The sequence below is a fragment of the Euphorbia lathyris genome, chromosome 2 (assembly GCF_963576675.1).
Source record: "Euphorbia lathyris chromosome 2, ddEupLath1.1, whole genome shotgun sequence".
In the NCBI taxonomy this organism is placed as follows: domain Eukaryota; kingdom Viridiplantae; phylum Streptophyta; class Magnoliopsida; order Malpighiales; family Euphorbiaceae; genus Euphorbia; species Euphorbia lathyris.
The window spans coordinates 93588804-93611385 of NC_088911.1; the positions used below are offsets into that span (position 1 = coordinate 93588804).

The window sequence follows — 22582 nt, forward strand, 5'->3', positions numbered from 1 at the left end:
CCAATCTATTGATTTATCCGATTTTGCGTCTGTTATTCAAGATTGTAGGTCATTGTTATCAAAGTAACCGAAAGTATTTAGTGAATTATGTTTCTAGATTAGCGAATGGGGCTGCCCATCTTGTTGCACGATATTTTCGCTCCAATGCTAATCTCTTCTGTTCAAATATAAAGCGAATCTAGTTAACATCTGTTTTGGAACAGGACATTTTATCCTGTTAGATTTAATGAAAGGCTTATTTATCTTAAAAAAAAAAAAAAAAGCAAAAATTACTCCTAAATCTATTATATACTTTTACAAATTCATCATTGTACATTTAGGATTAATAGATTATATATAATGGATATTAAGGTGAAAATAGAAAATTAAATTATTGTGAATTTAAGAATTATTGGGTTTTGTTTAGGAGAAAGAAACATGTATAGCTTTGGAAAGTAGTCTGGTGTACTGTTTTTTCTTAAAGAAAGATATGGCGTAATGTGTTTTGTATCCTTGGGGTTTTCACTAGTCTGTTGGGCCTGCCCTTTAATAATTAAGTGGACTTGATCCATGAAACCATATTCTTCATATCTTTAGTAATCCTTTCATCACAAACAAACTTTCCAGAAAGGAATATTGCAGTATATAGTATTTAATGTAATTACATTAAATACTATATACTGCAATATTCCTTTCACACATATTTATCCTATTACTGTTACGATTAATCATTTCCTCCACTAAATTAATCGGTTACTATTAAAAAATACGTTCAAGTTTAATCATCAACTATTTTATTGATCATCTATCCTGGAAGTCTACTGCATATAATATAGTATATGGAATGGATCCATCAATTGAAAATAATTAATATATACATAGTACTGCATAAAGTACTTATTGTTAAAAATAAAAGATATACAAATCATAATTTGTTAATGGTAGGATCTAATACCTAAAATATTATAAAATTTTGTTGGAAACTCTTGAGAGCTAAATCTAACTTAAATGAATTTTGGGATATCATTCATCCTTCGCTAGCCAAGACCTTGGCCATCTGTAAAGCCCTTAATTGGATTAAATCACATGGCTACAATCAAGTCAAGTGGAAGTTCACTAAGACTATCTCTTTATTGATTATGTCATTCAACGAAATTCACTTTTCTTATCACAATCATGAAATGGGGTAAGTCTTTCCTTGCCAATTTATTTGACAAAAGACCGTTCCTAAAACTCGAACCTATGACCTTTTGGTCACACGATAACAACGTTTACCGTTGCGCCAAGGCTCGCCCTCACTCCTAATACAGAAAATAGTAAAATTTTATTATCAATATTCATACCATGGAGCAATTTTGAGTAAGTCTAACCATAGTCACCTTTTCATTAGATTGGAGTAAAAAAAAATCCAACTCCTACGTGTTGGACTTCAAAAAAACTTTATATCCTTATCCAAATAAAAACAAACTCATATAAGCGGTTGTTCTTAATGGTTGGAGGTGCGTTCGTATCTTATACCTTTTGTATTTCCGTTAGCCATTGAAATTCAAGTAAGAGTTTTGGTACAATAAATCTAAAATTGTTTGGTGTGTCATTATATGGTCTAAAATTAGATCAAATAAAAGGTATTGCTATTTACCGTCTCCTTTTTACTTATTACCGTCCTCCATTTGACAATTTCATCATCCTCATTTTTTTTATCAAAAACTGAAAATTCTCTCTTTCCCTAGCAAAACTGAGATTCTAAAAAAGTGGACCTGAGAATTCCGGAAATAAATGATTTCAAAGATGAGGAAAATGGACGATTTAGAATTTTTTTATACTCGTATTTGGTCTCGGCGGGAGATTCATCTGCCTAGTAGGCGGATGACGAGTCCGTCTCTAAATTCGGAGACAGAACTCGTGTTTTCGATGGAAATTTTAAAAAAATGTAACTTTCCAATAATATGTTGTAATTTCCCGCTATAATTTTCGTGTAGGGGTTTGTGATTTTTGAATAGATTAGAAAGAGAATAAAAAGTTTTGATTGAGAAAAATGAAAATAGCAAAAACATCAAATGATAAATAAAAACGAACGGTGAAATTCACACGTAAAGAACAAACTTTTATAGAAAGTATATTTTACCGTTCCCAAAAACATTATGCAGATTTGCATCCCATCCCATGAATTTATTAATTTAATAAATGGCTCTATATAATTATAATTTCTACACTAAAATGGAAAAAAAATGTCTTCATCAAATAAAGATTGAAACGGGAGACAAATTATAGTGGATATTGAAAAAACGTGTGGGTAGTAGGAAAAGTTGGAGCTGATTCTAATTTAAAAAGAAAAAGAGTTTTGAGTGGGCATACGTGCTTGTCATACTTTGTCACTGTTCAACTCAACTCATCACAAAAATATTCCATCTTACTTTAAATCCCTGCAAATATCCTAAACGAATTTATTCTTTTCCTTTACTAAAGCAATCTTTCTTTTTCCACACTATATAACCCTTTACACTCCCAAATTTCCCACCACCACTTAGACTCAATTCTCCAAAATGGCAACTTGCAGACTACTTGAAATTCAAGTAGAAGATCACCATCCACCCAATAAATGGAGTGTTTCTTTGACAGAACAAGTTTTCAAGACGTTTCTAGCACTCCCACATCCCATTCTCCATAAAGTTTTTGGCGACGGATCTTTCTTCAGTCCTTTGTTATTTGGGAAGTTTTTTGATCCTTCTGATGCTTTTCCCCTTTGGGACTTCGAATCTGATGTTTTGTTGTCCAATCTACGAAGCTCTTCCAAGACTAACCTTGATTGGTCTGAAACTAATGATGCTTATCTACTCAAATCAGAATTGCCAGGTATGTTTTATTTCTCAAACAATTGTGAATTTCATGAATTTTTGGGTGAATTTTGTGTACAAATGAAGTGAATTTTGAGCAGGGATTGGAATGAGCACAGTGGGAATTGGAGTTAATGGTGAAAAGGGGAAGATAATGGAAATAAGTGGGCAGTGGAAGCAGCAGCAAAGAGAAAGGGAAGGAGATTGGAGAAGTGGGAATTGGTGGGAAAATGGGTATGTTAGAAGGATTGAGGTTCCTCAAGATGGTGATTGGAAGAAAATAGAAGCACATCTTATTAATGATGTTTTTCTAGAAGTAAGAATTCCTAAAACTACTGCATCATCTGATTCTGTGTAAACTACTACTACATCATCTGCCTTTTCTCATATTGATGAAATCTCTTACATATCATGAATTATATCATGCTTCTTACCAAGGTAATTAAGTACCCCCTTTTTTTTTTTTTAGAGAAAATAAGTACCCAATTTTTATTTTTTCTAATTATATATGAACATACTTTATTTTGTTCAATTGAGAATTTTTATAAATTTTAAAACTAGTACAGTTAAAATATTTATAAGTTTTTGATTGGACAAAATTGAAATTTATCGAATTTAACTATCTATTTTTATTTATTTTTTTTTATTTTTTTCTTTAAAAAAACTATCTATTTTATTAGGCCTAATACACGAATTTAACTACTGTATTAAACTATAGTGATTCCAAGTTTCCAACTATAGTTTAGCACACAATTGCAGGTACAGTTTGGACTAGTTAGACACTATTCATCAAATACTATTAGTTGAAGTGGTAAGAAGTCCATTCCCTGAAAAAGGCCCAACTTGAGATTTCAGAGTTTTAGAGATGAAATAGCAAACCAGGGTTTCAATAAATAAATAACTATAAGTTAAAATATATATATATATATATATATATAAAAGTAAAGAATAAAGTAGAAAAATCAATTATATAAAAAAATTGGTAAAGTAGAAAATATATATATATATATATGATTTGCTTCATTTGTAAACACAGTCTTGTAGTTTAAAACATTACGAATAAAAATCTGAGGTTTACGAAGTTTGCAGTTACAGTATTTATAAGTCAATTTTTCAATCAAATAATACTTGTGGTTTAGTTGATTTGCAAAGTCAGTCTTTTAAATTGTTATAAATCGCTCTCTCGGTAAATAGCGACGACAATAATTTTTATGGAGTGTCGCAATTTGCAAACTATACAAAGTATAGACTCTTGTTTGCAAACTTTTAAATCACGAGACTGCCTTTTCAAATCAACAAAACCACTGGATTTATTTTTGTATTTTTTTCAAATGAATATATTACTCTTAACAAGGGATCTAATAAAAACATCTAATTTCATATTGAAAAAAAGATATTTTATTTCGCTTTAAGTACCGAGTTATTGATACAAAACATTGTCTATTAGTATTTCTATATGCAACATTATTAACATTGATATGATCTAAAAGTAACATTTTTATAAAAAAAAATTGCTCCACGAATTCACACTGAAACAAAAGCCTCCTACACTCTTAAACGACATGGTTCTTTTATTGCAAGAAGACCAGTAACTAGGATCATTGTTTAAAACATGGTATGATTAAATTAAATTAAGAAAGTACTTTGGAAAGATATATGGATTTAGAAAGTCATAACTTTTACAACATGAAAGGTATTTTACAATGGAATCTCGCGATGATCCTACAAAGTGAGCTAATGCCTCCTTAAGCGAGATTGAAAGATAAGAATAACATCATACCTTTCTTACACAACACACATATAAGTATTATATTGAAAGATAATAATGGTATCTTATCTTTCTTATAAAGCAAAACATAAATTTTATACCTAAATCACAATTTTTTAAGACAAGTGGCACATATGTCACTACTATAATCTGGATTTTTTTATACGTGGTTATTATGAGAGAGATTGAAGTTCTTCCAATCTTCATCATCTAAATCAATATCGTCATACAAAGATTCGTAGAAAGATCCTCTTCTTTTTGCAGGTGGGTCCAGATAGGGGTTTTAGGAATCTTAAAAGTAATGAGGTGGCACTTGACTTGCTTAAGGTGACACTTAAGTTTCTTTAGGTGGCCCTAGTCTGGAAGAAGATGTTTGAGATGGTCCTGCTCGAGAATTTTTCTTGTTTGGAGCTGGTTGTGTAGTCATGAATGGAGTGAGAGAAGAAAATAAGATGATATTGATTAGCTTAGCAGGATACAAAGTAGTGCTAAGAACTGGATGAATATTGCGATCATAACCATTATGACAACAACTATAACTTTTAAGTGTCATTTTTTCATTGCCTTTGGTTTCTTGGATTGGAGTTGCGAGTATTTCATTCATAAGCTTCATTTTGAGTCCAGAATTTTCCTTCCATATCTTGGAAGTATGGCATGTGAATTATGAAGATTGAACTAGTTGATAAGTGCAAAATTGAACTGTCCCAAAGCTTGAATCTTTCAATTATTTTTTGAAATTATTTTCACCATCATGAAAGGGGCACATACGAGGCAATAAAGTCCGTAACAGAGAATCACATTGCTGATCTTCATTGAGGTGATGAAACATTTCCATAACTGGTATTCAATGGCAATATGATAGGAAACTGTCAAACACCAAATGCAACATAATTCAGAGGAGAGGAGATCTTGTGATGGTATCACATGAAAAGGGATTAGAAAAGGGCAATCCTGGTAAAAGTCTATAGGTTAGAGAGGTTTCTTATCGAGGAAGTTTTGAAGTGAAGAAATAAGTGTTTTTTTTTTTTTGCATAACACTGAATTTCGAGGAGGCTCTTAAAATTAGTTCTAGGAGGGAAATGGTGGAGATTGATGGGATTCTTGGAAGTAGATGATACCACGAAGATGATATGTAAGGAAGTTATGAAAGTAATAAGTGAAGGTTTCCATTTGGAGAGTAAGTCACATATGAGGTTCTGCTTGCCATTTATATGTTCAATATGAAAATCATATTTCCCAAACCAGTATTTAAGTCTCAATAATTGTTGGCTAGCGAGACACTTATTTTTTAAACCAAGGATTTTGGAAAAGATGAATTTTCCATTCTAACAGCGAAATGGTGACCGATGAGATGAAACTCAAATTTTTTAATTCCATTTTTTACCGCAAGGATTTCCTTGATCGTAGTGTGATAATGTTTTTATGCATCTTTTAATTGTCCACAGTAATGAGAAGTTCCATCAGATTCTTCAATCATTACCACACTTCAATGTTCATCACTAGCGTTTGTCTGCAAAACACATCTTTCAGTGTTTGGTATTTTATTTTGGAGGATTTTTAGCAACAACTTTAAGTTGGTGAACAACTTTGGTTTGGACAATTTTTTTTCAACATTTTTTATAATTTGTTGGTGTTCTTAGAGACATGAGGGATAAATTCCCGAATGTAATTGATAATTTCCAAGAATTGCTGAATTTCCTTGAAAGGTTCTCATCAGGGAATTTCAATAATTCTTGAGCAATGTGGGGTCTAGGTTGATACTGGTCATTATGGAATGTCATGCCTAAAAACTCCACTGAGTTTTATCCGATTGTGCTCTTATTTTTAGAAAGTATAATCCCATGTTTATCTACAATGTGTTGTAATTGGGCCAAGAGACTATCGTGGGCTTGGATATATTTAAAGAAGAGTACGATGTCATGAATGTAGATGAAAGCACTCTGAATGATGAGTTCAAATAGTTTGATCATGACCTTTTGAAACAGAGATATGGTTATTTTTGCCCAAAGGGCATTACTCTTCATATGTACTAGGTTGTAGGAATACAAATGTTATCTTGTACCGATCATCTGGATGGATCCCTAGTTGCAAAAGCCTACTTTGAGATCAAAATTTTAAAAATATGAGCTTCAATAAGATGGACAAATAAGGAATTATCAATTACATCCGGGAATTTATCCCTCATGTTTTTGAGAACACCAACCAATTATAAAAAAATGTTGAAAAAGAATGCCCCAACATGGAGTCTTGTCTAAATGAAAGTTGTCCAGTAACTTAAAGTTCCAACATTAAAGATATCCAGCATTGGGATACATGTTTTGCAGACAAACGTTGGTGATGGACATTGGGGTGCAATATTGATTGAAGAACCTCATGGAACTTCTCATCACTGTAGACATAGTAGACAATTCAAAGATGTATAAAAATATTATCACACTACGATAAATGAAATCCTTGCAGTAAAAATGGAATGAAGAAATTTGAATTTCATCTCATCAGTCACCTTTTCACTGTCATAATGGACAATTCATCTATTCCAAAAATCTGAGAGTTTAAAAATAACTCTCTCCATAGCCAACAATCACTAAGACTTAAAAGACTAGTTTGCAAAATATGATTTTTATGTTGAGCATATAAAAGGCACCCAGAACCTCATCCCCGATTTACTCTCCAAACCGCAACTTTCACTTATTACCTCCATAAATTCCTTACTTATAATCTTAATGGCATCCTCCACTTTTAGGAATGTCATCAATCTCCACCTTTTTCCTCCTAGAACTAATTTCAAGAGCTTCCTCGAAATTCAATGTTATGCAAAAAAACCACTTGTTTCTCCACTTCAAGAACTTCTTCACTATAAGAAACCACCATAAACCTATAGAATTTTACCATGATCACCCTTTCATTATCCTTTTTCATCTGAAACAATCACAAAATCTCATCTCCTTTGAATTATGGTGCATTTGGTGTTTGACGGTTCTCTATCACATTGCCATTGAAATACTAGTCATGGAACTGTTTCATCGTCTCAATGAAGATCGGTAATGTGATTCTCTGTTATGGACTTCATTCAACAGGTATGCACCCTTTTAATGATGGAGAAAAGCATTTCAAGAAATAATCGAAAGATTCAGGCTTTGGGACACTGCAACTTCACACTTATCAACTAGTGCAATCTTCATAATTGACAATGCCATACTTCCAAGATATGCAAGGAAAATTCTAGACTCAAAGTGAAGCTTATGAATGGAAAACTTTCGTGAATCCAATCTAAGAAAACAAAGGCAATGGAAAAGTTGCACTTAAAAATTATCTTTGTTGTATTAATGGTTATGATCTCAATGCTCATCCAGTTCTTAGCACTACTCCGTATCTTGCTAAGCCAATCAATATAAATTTGTTTCCTGCCCATACTCCATTCATGACTACACAACTAGCTTCAGATAAGAAAACTTCTCTGCCAGGACCATATCAAGCATCTTCTTTCAGACCAGGACCACCTCAAACAACTCAAGTGCCACATCAAGCAACTCAAGTGCCACCTCCTTAATTACTTTTAAGATTCCCAAGACTCCTATCTGAATCCATCTGCAGAAAGAAGATGACCATGATACGAATCTCTGTATCATGACGATATTGATTCAGATGATGAAGATAGAAGAACTTGAATCTCTCTCTCATAGTCACCTCATATAGAAAAGATATCAAGATTATAGTAGTGACATATGTGTCACTTGTCCAAAAAATTATGGTTTAGGAATAAAGTTTATTTTTTGCTTTGTAAGAAATATATGATATCATTATTATCTTTTAATGTAATAATAATGTGTTGTGTAAGAAAGGTAAGATACTATTCTTATGTTTCGATTTTGTTTTTGTCTTGTTCCTAAGGTTTTTCCTATATAATGAGGTTTTAGCTCATTTTGTAGATCATCTTGAGTTTCCATTGTAAAATACCCTTAATGTAATAAAAATTATGACTTTACAAATCCCTATGCCTTTTCAAAGTACTTTCGCAATTTAATTTACTCATATCATATCTTAAATAATGATCCGAGTTTATGGTCGTTTTGCAGTAAAAGAACAATGTCGTGGCCATTAAAAATATAATAGGTATTCGTTTTAATGGGAATTGCAGGAATATATGGTCGTTGTTGGAATAGGATCAAGAGCACTCAATATTATTAAAGTATATAGGTATAGACGCATATCGTTAAAAAAAAAAGAAATAATGACGTTACTAGAATTTAAATCTAGTATCAATACATCCAAAATGATTCGAATTGGTAAGAAATCCCAGTAAAAAAAATAATATGAAGTTGAACTTGTCAACCCTAGAGCAACTCTAATTTTAGAGTTCTTAATTGAATGTTTGGTGAGGTGGCAGTAACGTCAGTAATTCTCGTAGTGTGCCATCTATTGAAATGATTGCGAGTTGTTGAAAATTTCAAATAATGTTGCCAATTTTTAGCAATATTGCTTAACTTTTTTTAATATAAAAACATAATTTAAAAAGCTAAGAGTTAGAGGGTGATTGTTTAGTCAATTTTCTCTTCATGTTTGCATTTTTTAATGTTAAAAATAAAAATTTTAGGTGTTTAATCACTGTTTGTCTTTCGTACATGGAAAATAACCTTTTCTAAAAATAGGGACCTCTGCTCTTTGGAAAAGCAATATTTTCCAACAACAAACATCATACCGTAACAGTAAACAACAAACAATAGATAGATAAACAGACCCTTAATGATTTATGAGGTCATAATAAATTTTTCCAAAAAAATTCTTTAACGAAAACAAACAATACAAAAAAACTCTATAATTAATTTAAGTAATACGCTAGCAATTTTGTACCCCGTTACCTGATCTTAATTGATAGGTTTTTTTTTTTTTTTTGATTAAAAGGATACCTTTCATTAGATAATTAAGTTGCTTACATCATTTAAAACAACAGAATGAAAAAAACTAGGGAAGTCTTCCCATGACAAAATCTTTTGATTACTTTTTTGAGCCTTAGATGCAAGAACATGGGCTGGATTATTTGCCCTCCTTCTTTCGTGGAGCCACACTATTGACTCAAATTCATTAGCAGCTTGCTTTATGTCTTCCACCACCGTTTCTATCCAGTTGGTACACTCGATCTTCCCAGTGATCATCTTTATGGCATCTAAAGAGTCTGAGGCGAGAATCACTCGAGACAGGCCGGCTTGTCGTGTTGCGGCAAGACTCCTTGCAATCGCTTGTAGTTCCGCGTGAAGGACATTTAGGGACTGCCCAAGCGAGCCACCACCAGCCTGCTGGATCGTACCCATATTATCACGAATTAGAAAACCGAAGGCACTGCGATTGCTATTTGAATCAAAAGCTGCATCACAATTTATTTTCAGCATCCCAGGAGGAGGGGGCTGCCATTTGATTTGTTCCTGCAGCTGTTGTTGCGCTTCTACATTACCTTGGATCCTGTTTGCCTTTTTCCTGTCTGCACCTGCTATAGCATCCTGAACACAGCTCATCGCTCTGACAATGCCTAGAGGCTTGTCCTCGTGAACAACACGGTTACGTTCGAACCACAGAATCCAAATTAAGCCACATACCTCTGTTAGCTCCTTCTTGGTAGCTTGTGCTGCTATATTGGAGATCCAGTCAAGTGTCGAAATTCCCCCAATTTTATAGGCTTTGAGCGGGGAGTTTGAGCTCTTCCAGTATCCTTTGGAGATGATACAATCCCTGAATACATGTAATAATGTTTCTGGAGCTCTTTCACATAATTGACACCAAGGGTTCACTTTCATTTTTCTTTTAATTAGAGCCTCAGCGCATGGAAGAGCATTATTTAAGACACACCAGGTTGTATGAATAATCTTGGGAGGTAGTTGGAGTTTCCACAAGTCTTTCCATATGGAAATCGTGGAATTAGAAGATGAGGCTCTCCCCCCCAAATTTGGAAAGAATGCCGAAGCAACCTCGTATCCAGTTTTCACAGTGTAATCCCCCTATTTCGATTTTCTCCAGAAGATTTTATCAGCTACACGTCGTTGGCTCAGTGGGAGACGAAGGATAGCTGCTGCCGTGTCTGAATCAAAGCACTATTGAATTAATTCTGTCTTCCATGTGAATGTATCCTCATCGATTAGACTTGACACCCATTTAGTAGGAGGCTCATGTAACATCTGCAGGGGCCTGTTGCACGGGACATCTGGTAGCCATTTATGATTCTGTAATTCGATTGATTGACCATTTCCAACCCTCCAACAGCTTCCTTCCTCAATGATATGGCGTACCTGAATTAGACTTCTCCACACAAAGCTTGGTGCATAGCCAATCTTAGCTGAAAGAAGCTCACCTCTAGGAAAGTACTTGGCCTTGAATACCTGTGCACAGAGGGATGTCGGATTTTGGATAATACGCCAAATTTGTTTCGCCAAGAGAGCCATATTAAAAGCGTAAAGGTTGCGGAATCCGAGTCCTCCTTCCTTTTTTGCAATGCAAAGTTTGTTCCAACGAGCCCAGTGGATTTTCTGACATTCAGAATTGCCATTCCACCAAAATCGAGCAAGGATTTGCTGAATCTCGGAGCAAAAAGTTTGCGGAAGGAGAAAACAACTCATTATGTATTGCGGTATTGCTTGAGCTATGGATTTAATAAGTACTTCTTTTCCTCCCCTTGATAGCCATCTCTCTTGCCACCCGCACACCTTTTTCCATATTCTCTCTTTAAGTGATCCAAAAATTACTTTTTTTGATTTCCCAATCACTGCAGGGATGCCCAGATACTTTGTGAAGTGTTGGACCTCCCCGACCCCCAGGCATTCAGTTAGAGCTCTTCGTTTGTCTTCTTCCACCTCAGAGCTGAAACACATTTCGGTCTTATCGAAATTAATCCGCTGGCCGGATGCTCTCTCATACTGCTGAAGAATCCTCTTAATATTTTCACATTCGGTTCTTGAGGCTCGACAGAAAATAATCGAATCATCCGCAAAGAACAAGTGTGAGATGGTCAAACTATGCTTGCTAATCTTGATCCCGTGAACTAACCGATTAACCTCAGCTTTCCTTATCAGTGCTGAAAGCCCTTCTGCGCATATAAGAAACAAATAGGGTGATAGTGGATCTCCCTGACGGAGACCCCTAGTTGGCTTAATGTAGCCTGTCTGAGCCCCATTTATTAGGAAAGAGAAGGACACTGAAGTTAAACAGTTTTGGACTACATCAATCCACAAAGATGGAAAGCGCATTGCCGTCATCATTCCTTTGAGAAAGGACCACTCAACCCTGTCATATGCTTTACTCATGTCAAGTTTTAGGGCACACGCCCCCTTTTTCCCTTTCATTCTGTATTTCATCGAATGGAACAATTCGAAGGCAATTAGAGCATTGTCCGTGATGAGCCGACCTGGCACAAAAGCACTCTGGGACTGGTGAATGATGGCCCCCAATGATTTCTTGAGTCGATTGGCAAGAGTTTTTGTGACCAGTTTATACACCACATTGCATAAGCTGATTGGCCTGAGGTCTTTAAGGTTGCTAGGATTCTTCTTCTTTGGTATTAGGGTAACCAAGGTATGATTCATTCCTGGAGGGAGGCACCCACCATTGAGGATATTAAGCACCAGTCTGATAATATCCTCCCCAACAACGTCCCAGAAGAAAGAATAGAACATTCCTGATAAGCCATCTGGACCCGGTGCCTTAGACCCGTCCATTTGTCGGAGTGCATCATTGATCTCCTCAGCCTCAAAAGGATATGATAGATGTTCAATCTGCTCCTCTGATAAAAATAGATCCACTGAATTCAGAATATCATCTGGCATCTCAGGTTGGGAAGTGGAGAAGAGCTCATTATAATACTGGAACACCAGTTGTGCTATATCCTCATTGCTCTCTTTCCATACCCCATGCTGATCTTGTAGCCTTCGGATAGTGTTAGACTTCCTTCTAGAGCTCGCCTTGGAATGAAAGAATTTCGTATTCCTATCTCCGCTTTGTAGCCAGTTAATCCGAGCCCTCTACTTCCACATTATTTCCTCTGCTTCCTGGAGCTTTTCAATTTTGCTTGTAATATAGGTAATTTTGTCTGTGTCTTGGGATATCATCGGCCTACTCTCCTCCTCTTCAAGCTGGCGAGTAAGAGATTTTATCTTAGAACCGAGGTGCCCGAAATGCTTTTTATTCCAGATTTTGAGGTTTTGGGCACATAGTTGTAGCTTTTGACAGACTGTGGTCTCGTTGTTTAGAATAGGGTCACACCATGATCGTTGCACCACCTTTCGACACTCCGGATCCCTCAACCACATTTCCTCAAAACGGAAAACTCTTTCTCGGCCCGGCTTACATCCTTCTGTTACTACTAAAATGGGTGAATGATCTGAAGCCACTCTAGCCAAATGATGAACCATTGCATTAGGGAATAGAAGTTCCCAATCCATTTGACAAACAGCCCTATCCAGACATTCACGAATCGTTTTCCCATTCTTCCTTCCATTGGACCAGGTAAACGGCGTCCCTATGTACTTGAGATCAAACAGATCACATACATCTAAACAGTTGCGAAATGCCTCCATGCTTCTGTAGTCTGGCTCATTACCACCATCTTTCTCCTTAGAGTACATGATTTCGTTGAAGTCTCCGAAACACAACCATGGTAGTGACTCTCGAGCATGAAGTTCTGTCATCAGCTTTCAGGTGAGGTGTTTTCGTGATGTTTTCGGCCACCCATATATTCCAGTACCTCTCCAACTGAGCAAACCATGTTCTTTCTCAATACCAAAATCAATGCAATGTTGGCTGAAACCTAGGATGCGTAACCCAATTTCCTTCTTCCACATTAGAAGTAGTCCTCCTGACCTACCTAACGAGTCGACAACAAAAAATTCATACTCCTGAAACCTGCGTTTCAAACCCTGAATTTCATCCTTTCTCAATCTTGTTTCCATAAGAAAGATCACCTCTGGGCAGTTGGATCTCACAATGTGAGACAATGCATGGACCGTCCTAGGGTTGCCCAGCCCCCGGACGTTCCAACTTAGGAGATTCATAATGTTAGGCGGGGTTGCCCGGCAACCTCCGCCTCTATAATCATAGCCTCTTCCGCATTGCTGTGTCGTGACTTCTTACCAGTACTCTTTGAGACCTTGATTGGTCCATCCTCTGTTGTTTTCCTTTTCCCTGCTGCCTTCTTTGGTGCTTTGAGACTCTTATTATCCTCCATTGATGCAGGCTGAACATGTTTTCCTTGTAAATAATTTCTGTCTTTTCCATAGTTGAGAGAAAGAGATTTTTTGGTTTTTTGCAGGTGTGTGCGTGGCTCCTGCTTTGGGTGGCTTTCTTCCAATGATACTGTTCCCACACATGCGTGTGACGTAGTTGATGTGTTTTTTGATAGGCTCCCTTGTATAATAGGGTGATTGGGATACTCACTATTGGTTCCAATATATACCCCATGCAGATTACTGCTGTAGTCATTAAAGACGTTGGCTACTTCATGCAGACAAGGGGCCCTAATTGACACCTCATTGGTTAATAACTTAACTTCGTGCGGCTTAGAGGTATATGTAGGTCCTGGCTCCATTCTATCACAATAAGTGTAAATAGGACTTACTACATTTAAGATGCTCCCAGAAGATGATGGAAGGACAATTTCTGCTTGTGTTGGAGTCAAAGATAGAGCCTTGGGGTCCACATTCTCACAAGGCAAGACAGAATTGTGAGACTCATTAATTAACATCTTGGAGCTGCTGAGAGGCGGCATTAAAAACTCTTGTTCTTTAGTACGCTCTTCTTCGTTGACCGCCGGCACTGTCAGTCCACCAGCATGTTCCACCATATGGGTTTGTCCAAAAATAGGGTTGAATTCACCAGGGAGTGCAACGTCATCCCCATGCTTCTCTCCACCGTCGGTTTCCATGTCTGTGATGCCGTTTGGTACAGTAAGTTGTTTGCCGGAGTTCACTTGCAGGTTACTGGAATTAGAACCAACAAACAGTTGTCTGGCTACACCCTTATTCGAACCTATCTGCTCTAATACAACTTTACTAGAGGCTGCATCAACTTTGAAAGTTCTTAATTTGAGAGGGGTTGCCCTTAGGTTTTGACTATAAGGCCACTCATCTTCATCAAAATCCTCTGGGACTTCAGCGCATTCCTCGTGGACATGCCCCAATTTGCCACACCAGTAACAGAAATTTGGCACTCTTTCATACTTAAAAAAAACCCATGTTACCACCCCACTGCCATTTTTAATCTTTATACCCCTTAAGAGGGCCTTATTAATCTCAACATCCACCCGTACTCGGACGAAGTTGCACCAAGAATCTATGGCCTCACTGTCTATTTCCAGCACCTCCCCTATACTGCTTGCAACTTTTCCGATAGACTCGGCATCACGGCGGTTTAGAGGAAGGTTTGAAATCCGAACCCAGAACGCACACTTATTTAAGGAAAGATCAGCATGTTGTTCGTCTCCTTGAATGCCTCTTATGATAACCAGATTCCTCTCAAAATGCCAGGGACCTTCACGTAGCACCCTATCTTTATCTCGTTTGGACTCAAATTCACATAGGAACATGCTGTTTCCCAACTCCTTTAACTGGAAAGCCTTGACTCTCCATGCTATATTAAAGGTTGCCCCATACCACGGAGGTTGAGTGGTTTATTTGAGAGCACTCTCCCTACCAGGCTAGGCTTAACCAAAACATCAGAAACTCTTTCCTGTTCCTGACAGAGATCAATGACTTTATCTTCTGGGTCTGTGAGCTTAACTCTGGCCATCTGAGCTTCTAAGTTGGAATCCATAGCTACTGCGATCAGTGACAAAAAACAAACCACACAGGATGTGGGGAAGGGAGGGCGTAGGTAGGCGAATGAATGGGGGAGAAAGAGGGAGCTGTGGAGTTTAGAGAAATGAAGGCGTAGGAAGGGAAGAAGTAGAGGAAAAAAAGCCACAATGGGAAGGAACCTAACACACAGCAAAATGAAGTGCTGAGGAAAGGAGAGAAAACGTCCACTAAGGGAAAAAGTTTCAACTCCGCTAACTCTATTAATTGATAGGTTCTTATATAATACAAGTACGCTACTAAATCCATCAACACTAAATTAGCTGTAGAAGAATATTATATAAATCAACAAGTATCTCTATATTTCAACTTGGGGATGTAGCTCAGATGGTAGAGCGCTCGCTTAGCATGCAAGAGGTACGGGGATCGATACCCCGCATCTCTATATTTTGCTTTTAATAATTTCATTTTTGGACTTCGAAAATTAGGACCCAGATTGAAAGCCTTTCTCGCCTGCTAATGGATCCTCAAATTGGGCCCGGAAACTATTTACGCAAACTCATAATATGAGGCCTTCAACCCACTCACATGCACATATGTGTTTTTATTTTTTTGGTTTTTTTTTATTTTTGAAGAACATGTGTTTTAATTTTATTTTTCAGTTGTTGCAAAATTTATGTAGTGTTACGTAGTGGAATAAATGAAAATAAAAAAAAATCAATTATGAAATAACTAGAAATGCAAAAATTAAGTATGAATAATAAATGTAGCAGTGGCCGAAGTATAATGAGTTCATCAACCAAAGAATTGGTCACATGAAAGCTATGCTACAATTTATCAACCCTTTACTCCTATTGCCATATGTCACTAATCTATTTTATATCCCCTGCACCTCATTCAATATTCTACTCTTTTTCCATAAATATAAAAAGGGTATTGCTAAATACCGCCCTTAATTTCCGTTTCACCGCACTGTTTTGACCATTTTACCCTTGCCACTTTTTTTCCCCCTAAAACCTTCAAAACTCTCTCTAGTTTTCTCTCCCGAGCACAAATCCCGGATTTGAAAAAAATGGATCAAAACATTCCCGAAGACAATGAGTTCGAACACGAGGTAATATTACGAGAATTAAAAACGTTATTTAGCATTTTTTTTATTCGATTTTTTCCTGGGCGGGTGGCGAATACCACCCGTTCCTTAGGCCGAACGGATGAACTACCCGTTCGGCCTAAGGAACAGGTGGTAATCGCCACCCGCTCCACCCATGGAACGGGTGGTACGCGCCACCCGCTCCACCCATGGAACGGGTGGTACGCGCCACCCGTTTCACCTATGGAACGGGCAGTACGCGCTGCCCATTTCCACCTATGGTGGAACGGGTAGCCTGCCCGTTCAGGCAAAAATGGGCAGAAATTGCCCCGAATTAATTTCGAACGGGAGAAATAGCCCCGAATTATTTTTTTTGTAATTTTAATGTAAATTTTTCGTATATTCAGGTACCGATAGAAGATTGGAACCCCGATAACATTGATTATAGTTCGCGTTTTATAACGGATACCGTTTTCCCCTCCAGTCAGGATGCTATTGATTGGGCAAAAAAGATAGCTATTCAGAATGGGTTTGAGCTTGTAATATCTTCGCACAAAAATGGGGGAAAACAGAAGTTGTTGCGCTGTTCACGGGTGAACGATATAGAGGTGTTGTGAAAAATGATGAAGATCCTGCAATTAGGAAAAGTAAAACTAAAGCGTGCCGCTGTAAATTTCAGATTAAAGCCTATCAACATGCAGACCTTTCGGGATGGGGGATAAAGGCTAAGGCTGGGTTAACTGGAATGCATAACCATACAATGCGTATGTATCCAGAGGGAAGTCGGCAAATGAGCGGACTCAGTATCGCATCTAAATAAATTGTGCGTGATATGTCTTCAGCTCAAGCAAAGCCTTGTGCTATTTTAGCAGCAGTTAAAGAAAAACACCCAGAGGACAACTCAGTAATTAAACACATATATAATTACAGGGACAAAATGAGGAGGGACGCGTTTGAAGGTAGAGACCTGGCTAGTCAATTCTACCATATTGCTGTGGAGAACAAATATGTCAATTACACACAGGCTGATTCAGGTGTGATAACGCATGTGTTCATGGCACATCCAGAGTCAGTTGATATGTTCAGGACTTACCACTGGTACATCGGCATTGATTGGGATGACGCCATGCAATAATAACTTCAAGATAGCGTATGCTATTGTTAAAGACGAGACCGAAGGGAGCTATCGTTGGATTTTGCAAAGGCTGAAGATTTTGCTTGGGGATGATCTTAACCCGACCGTTGTTGTTAGTGACAGGGAGCTTGGGTTATTAAAGCCGATACAAGAAGTTTTTCCACAAGCAGCGCACTTGCTATGCACTTGGCAGATAAATAAGGATGTGGAAGATCGTGTGTATAGAATCATTGGAGATAAAGGCCTTGCCTCTAAATTCAAGAATGGCAAATGGAGAACAATATTAGAATCATTAACCATTGAGGAGTACGAGACCAATCTTATGATGATGAAGGAAAAGATGAGCAGGTTCAAAGGAGTTATCTCGTATGTTGAGGAGACGTGGTTGGTGCATAAGGAGAAGTTTGTTGTTGCTTGGACAAAGGAGTTCCTACATTTTGGTAACACAACTACTTGTCGAGTGGAGAGCGAACATGCTAGTCTAAAGCAATGGCTCAATACGGCAACTGGGTCCCTTGACACGGTATGGCAGAAGGTTCACAAGCAGATTGAATCACAAGCAACTAAGGTATTTGCAATTTCTTCTACTGCGATTTTGGAATTTGCATTTAGGGTTGTATCATTTCACTAATTAATAATAATTTTGTCTTCGTATCAGGTACATGCTTGAACAGTCGCGGCTTCGTCAAGCAGTCACTTTCACCGGACGCCCATTAAGCCAACTTGTATTCAAAGTCTCTCATTATTGTCTGCAGTTGTTGAATCAAGAGTTAGAGCGTATGAGAGGGTTGAGCCATGAAGTGTACGTGCGTTGCGGTTGTGTATTGAGAACATCGCATCAGATACCATGTGCATGTGAACTGAAACGAGCTTGTGATCTGGAACAAATGATCAGTTCTGAGAGTGTTCACGTGTTTTGGAGAACACTTTTAATCAATCATGGTCACACTGATGAAAATGATGGGCGTAATGATCTGAACGAGGAGCAGCGATATTTTAAGTCCTTAGTGGACCAAGTCTCTAAAGCCGACCCATCCATAATGCGTAATATTTCAATGTTTATCCATGATCAACTACACCCTGATCAAGCTCAGTACACCGAACCCGATGTCAAAATTAACGTGCGGGGGCGACCTAAGGTGAGCAAATCCACAAAACGTATGCCGAGTTCTTGGGAATACAATGAAACTCGTCGTGGACGAGCTCGTTCTACTAGTTCATCTAGGAGTCGTGGTAGAAGTGGCAGAATTAGCTCGTCATCCTCGGTACATAATGCTGCCTCATTTAGGGAATCACTGTCAGCACTACATACGTTTAAATTTATCGCCTAACTTTCCGATGCCCCCTATAGTACACTGGTGGTTTGTGCACCGAAGCCAAAGCGTTGTAGGATGGGAGCGCTTCTATCAGGATAGGGTGACACAGTGGACCAGATTGGCCCAACTTAGGGGATATTAGTGGTTGATATTCTGTAATGTTACAGGTGAATTGTGATGAATTATGTGTGGTTCTGTAATGTTACAGGTGAATTGTGATGAATTTTGTGTGGTTCTGTAATGTTACAGGTGAATTGTGATGAATTATGTGTGGTTCTGTAATGTTACAGGTGAATTCTGATCAATTATGTGTGGTTCTGTAATGTTACAGGTGAATTGTGATGAATTTTGTGTGGTTCTGTAATGTTACAAGTGAATTGTGATGAATTTTGTGTGGTTCTGTAATGTTACAGATGAATTCTGATCAATTATGTGTGGTTCTGTAATGTTACAGGTGAATTGTGATGAATTTTGTGTGGTTCTGTAATGTTACAGGTGAATTCTGATGAATTTTGTGTGGTTCTGTAATGTTACAGGTGAATTGTGATGAATTATGTGTGGTTCTGTAATGTTACAGGTGAATTCTGATCAATTATGTGTGGTTCTGTAATGTTACAGATGAATTCTGATCAATTATGTGTGGTTCTGTAATGTTACAGGTGAATTGTGATCAATTATGTGTGGTTCTGTAATGTTACAGGTGAATTGTGATGAATTTTGTGTGGTTCTGTAATGTTACAGGTGAATTCTGATCAATTATGTGTGGTTCTGTAATGTTACAGGTGAATTCTGATCAATTCTGATTAATATATTCGAACATGTGGTATTCCAACGGCTATATTCCAACGTCTATATTCCAACGTCTATATTCTCCATCTATAAAATTAAACAATGTTGCTACTTCAGTTATCCACATTTACTCTTTACATTACGATCAACGAAAACTCTCAAACATAAATGGCTTCATCTGATTTTACCAACAAGTTCCCTAATTTTCCTCCCGAGAAAAGCATAGTTTCAACTTTGAATAAGTCTGATTGCACGACGAAGATGCTTGATTACCAATACTACGCAATCCGTGTATATGGAGAGACATTTGTGAGTCCAACAATGTTCCATCCTGAATTTCCATTTATGTTTTGCTTCAAGCTTCCGTCTGCTGGTGAGTTTCCAATATACTCACTACACATGCTGTGGTTCTTATGTTATATGTATTACATGCCTTTTGAATTTGCTCTAGAGGAATGGTTGAACAATTTGAATGAAGGAAATATTCCTAGTCATATTCAAACATTTATGAAGTGGTTTATGCCTATTGATGACTGGAAAGCTATGTTCGCCAGACTATTGCGTGATAATCAGAGGGGAATCATCCCTAAAAAAATTTTCAACTCCATCATCTTTTTAAGATGGACAGAGTCTGAAATTTCTCATGAGGTTCATCGAACTTATCCTTACTCGATCGTGAAAAATTGGGATCGCTATAAATTAGAGGTTCGAGTACTACAGAGTATCAGCGCTTCAAAGAACGATTACCTGCCAGGACGAGCTTGGCCAAGAAATAGAGGAAATGCTCCATGGAACATTTTTCCTGTGGAATATGAGACGAATATTGCAGAGGAGAAAGAGATATACCTTGCAATACAGTCAGGTGTACCAGCGACATCTTCACCAAACATTCAGGTGTACGAAGAAGATAGTGACTAATGTCTTTTTTTTTCCGGTTTATGTCGTTGTAATGTCTTTTTTCAGTTTATGTCGTTGTAATGTATTTTTACAGTTTATGCCGTTTATGTCGTTCTAATGTATTCTTAAATTTGCAATAATAACAAAACATACCACAAAAAAGTACTAAAATATCAATCCACCAAATTCAGTCAAAATAGTACTAAAATACTTCAAAATACAGTCATAACTCACTTGGCCAAATACCAAGCATCCATAATCTCCTCTAACGACTGCCTATATACAATCGCAGCATCCTCGTCCAGATGACTCATGTGATCCAACACAGTTTCACCCCAGCCAGATAATCGACTAACCCACTGTAAAAAAGTAAGGAACAAAAAACAAGGTTAATATCATTTCACATTTCAGTAAATATCATTTCACATTACTAGACCAGTAAAGAAAAACCAAAAATAACTTACAATCTCACTGTTTGAGCGAGTATAAACAGCCGGTCCGGGTGCAACAATCTCCGGAAGTAGATGAGGGTGTGAGTGACGGGTGTACCAATGCATGTACTGATCCTCACAATCTGATGGAGTATGTGCTGGAGTGAATACAGACAGTATAAGGATGGACGACTGGGGAAAAGAGTCCCAAATACCCTACACCATCACAGCTGGCACCTCTACACGATACTTCAAACTGGTCCACGGGCGAACAGCCTTAGAAGGCTGCAATATCGGTCTAGGAATGGTCTGCACATGTCCAAGCTGTCGAAGGCATCGCCCCGGCATGTACGGCTCGATCACATCCCGATACCGTATCCATCCAGAATATAGAGTCCTCGGGGTCTCAGTAATGGCATCAGGGCCATACGGCATCCACATGACCTACAGATGTATAAAATTACATTAACACATACAAGTAATACACAAATTTGTTTTAATTGAACAGTATTTATAATTATAAAGCAAGTATACCTCATCTGCTGTCAACACATCAAGCCGGGCACGAAATGCTCTCAGCCGCTCATCGCTCTTCTCCATCGATATAGATGGCCACAACGAAGCCCTAGGAAGATCCGGGTCAACTATAACTACCTTTCGATGTGGCCTGAAGCAAGGAAAATACTCATAAATCCAGGACTGGAGCAATGTCATACAACCCGTCATCTGCCCGCAATCTCCTCTGGTAGCAATACCAAGATGACGGTATAGATATGCTAGTGCAGCTGATCCCCAAGAAAGTCCAACGGCTCCAGCCGCCGAGTCCTGCACCTCTAACAGACAAGAAGGTCGGATGCGGTCACCACTCTTATCTACGAACAAGGTGGAACCGAGCATCAGCCACGTCCAAGCTATAGCCTGGGTCTCAGGAATCCGATCACCTCTATAGTGCTCCATGATGGAAGCGGCTCGTATACCACCAGAAGCATAATGACGGGCATCTAACTGAACCCGAGTCACCCTAAACAAATCCATCACGCACTCCTTAAGCTCATCAACAGTCGCATCAGCAGTCACCATGGCACCATCTACGGGGATGCGCAATATCTCCCACACATCATGCATCAAAATGGTCATCTCGCCAAATGGCATGTGAAATGATGACGTGTCTGGCTGCCACCGCTCTACAAATGCCGTGATCAGAGCAGCATCTATGTGACTGTGCATAATACCAGGTAAATGGAACAAGCCAGATGACTCGATATGCGACTGAATCGTCCGGGAAGAACCACTATACCATAATCTCAGCTTCGTGCAATACCCTGATCTGGTATGACACCTAAGGACGCCCCTATCCTGACCGGCATATATAGCACATGCAATATGTCCCAAAAAGCTCGGGATCACAGCACCATCAAATGGACCCCCGGGGACGGGGTCCTTCACAACCCAGTCATCCTCTACACTTCTCGATCGCTTGCTGCTACCTGAAATTACAGCAAACAGTTTACATTAATTTTTTAGTATATTTTTCAATAATCACGATTAACACAAATACAAATAAACACATTTTT

General features: G+C 37.9%; 2 protein-coding genes across 6 annotated transcripts; both read left to right on the plus strand.

The window, feature by feature from the left end:
- Positions 1–2347: 2347 nt before the first annotated feature.
- On the plus strand, positions 2348–19106 carry LOC136218983 (21.7 kDa class VI heat shock protein). Of its 5 annotated transcripts, none has more exons than XM_066006170.1 (3): positions 2348–2832; positions 2915–3129; positions 4846–5982. In XM_066006170.1, exons 1-3 carry the CDS (start codon positions 2523–2525, stop codon positions 4927–4929), a joined length of 609 nt encoding a protein of 202 aa, XP_065862242.1. In that variant the 5' UTR covers positions 2348–2522; the 3' UTR covers positions 4930–5982. The 5 variants fall into 5 exon arrangements, with proteins under 5 accessions (XP_065862242.1, XP_065862245.1, XP_065862244.1 ...); XM_066006173.1 differs by having other exon boundaries at positions 2350–2832; positions 5340–5982; XM_066006172.1 differs by lacking the exon at positions 4846–5982 and adding an exon at positions 3573–4839 and having other exon boundaries at positions 2350–2832.
- LOC136218982 (PKS-NRPS hybrid synthetase cheA-like) lies at positions 15424–19041 on the plus strand. The gene is made up of 3 exons (XM_066006169.1): positions 15424–16464; positions 16848–18143; positions 18234–19041. The coding sequence occupies exons 2-3, from the start codon at positions 17487–17489 to the stop codon at positions 18243–18245; spliced, it is 669 nt and encodes a 222-aa protein (XP_065862241.1). The 5' UTR covers positions 15424–16464; positions 16848–17486; the 3' UTR covers positions 18246–19041.
- Positions 19107–22582: the final 3476 nt, after the last annotated feature.

Coding starts and splice junctions, on each gene's coding strand:
- LOC136218983 (XM_066006170.1), top strand. CDS start 2,523: ATGGCAACTTGCAGACTACTTGAAATTCAAGTAGAAGATCACCATCCA. Junction 2,833..2,914: donor ACTCAAATCAGAATTGCCAG/GTATGTTTTATT, acceptor AATTTTGAGCAG/GGATTGGAATGAGCACAGTG. Junction 3,130..4,845: donor TTAATGATGTTTTTCTAGAA/GTAAGAATTCCT, acceptor TTCTTTTTGCAG/GTGGGTCCAGATAGGGGTTT.
- LOC136218982 (XM_066006169.1), top strand. CDS start 17,487: ATGTGTTCATGGCACATCCAGAGTCAGTTGATATGTTCAGGACTTACC.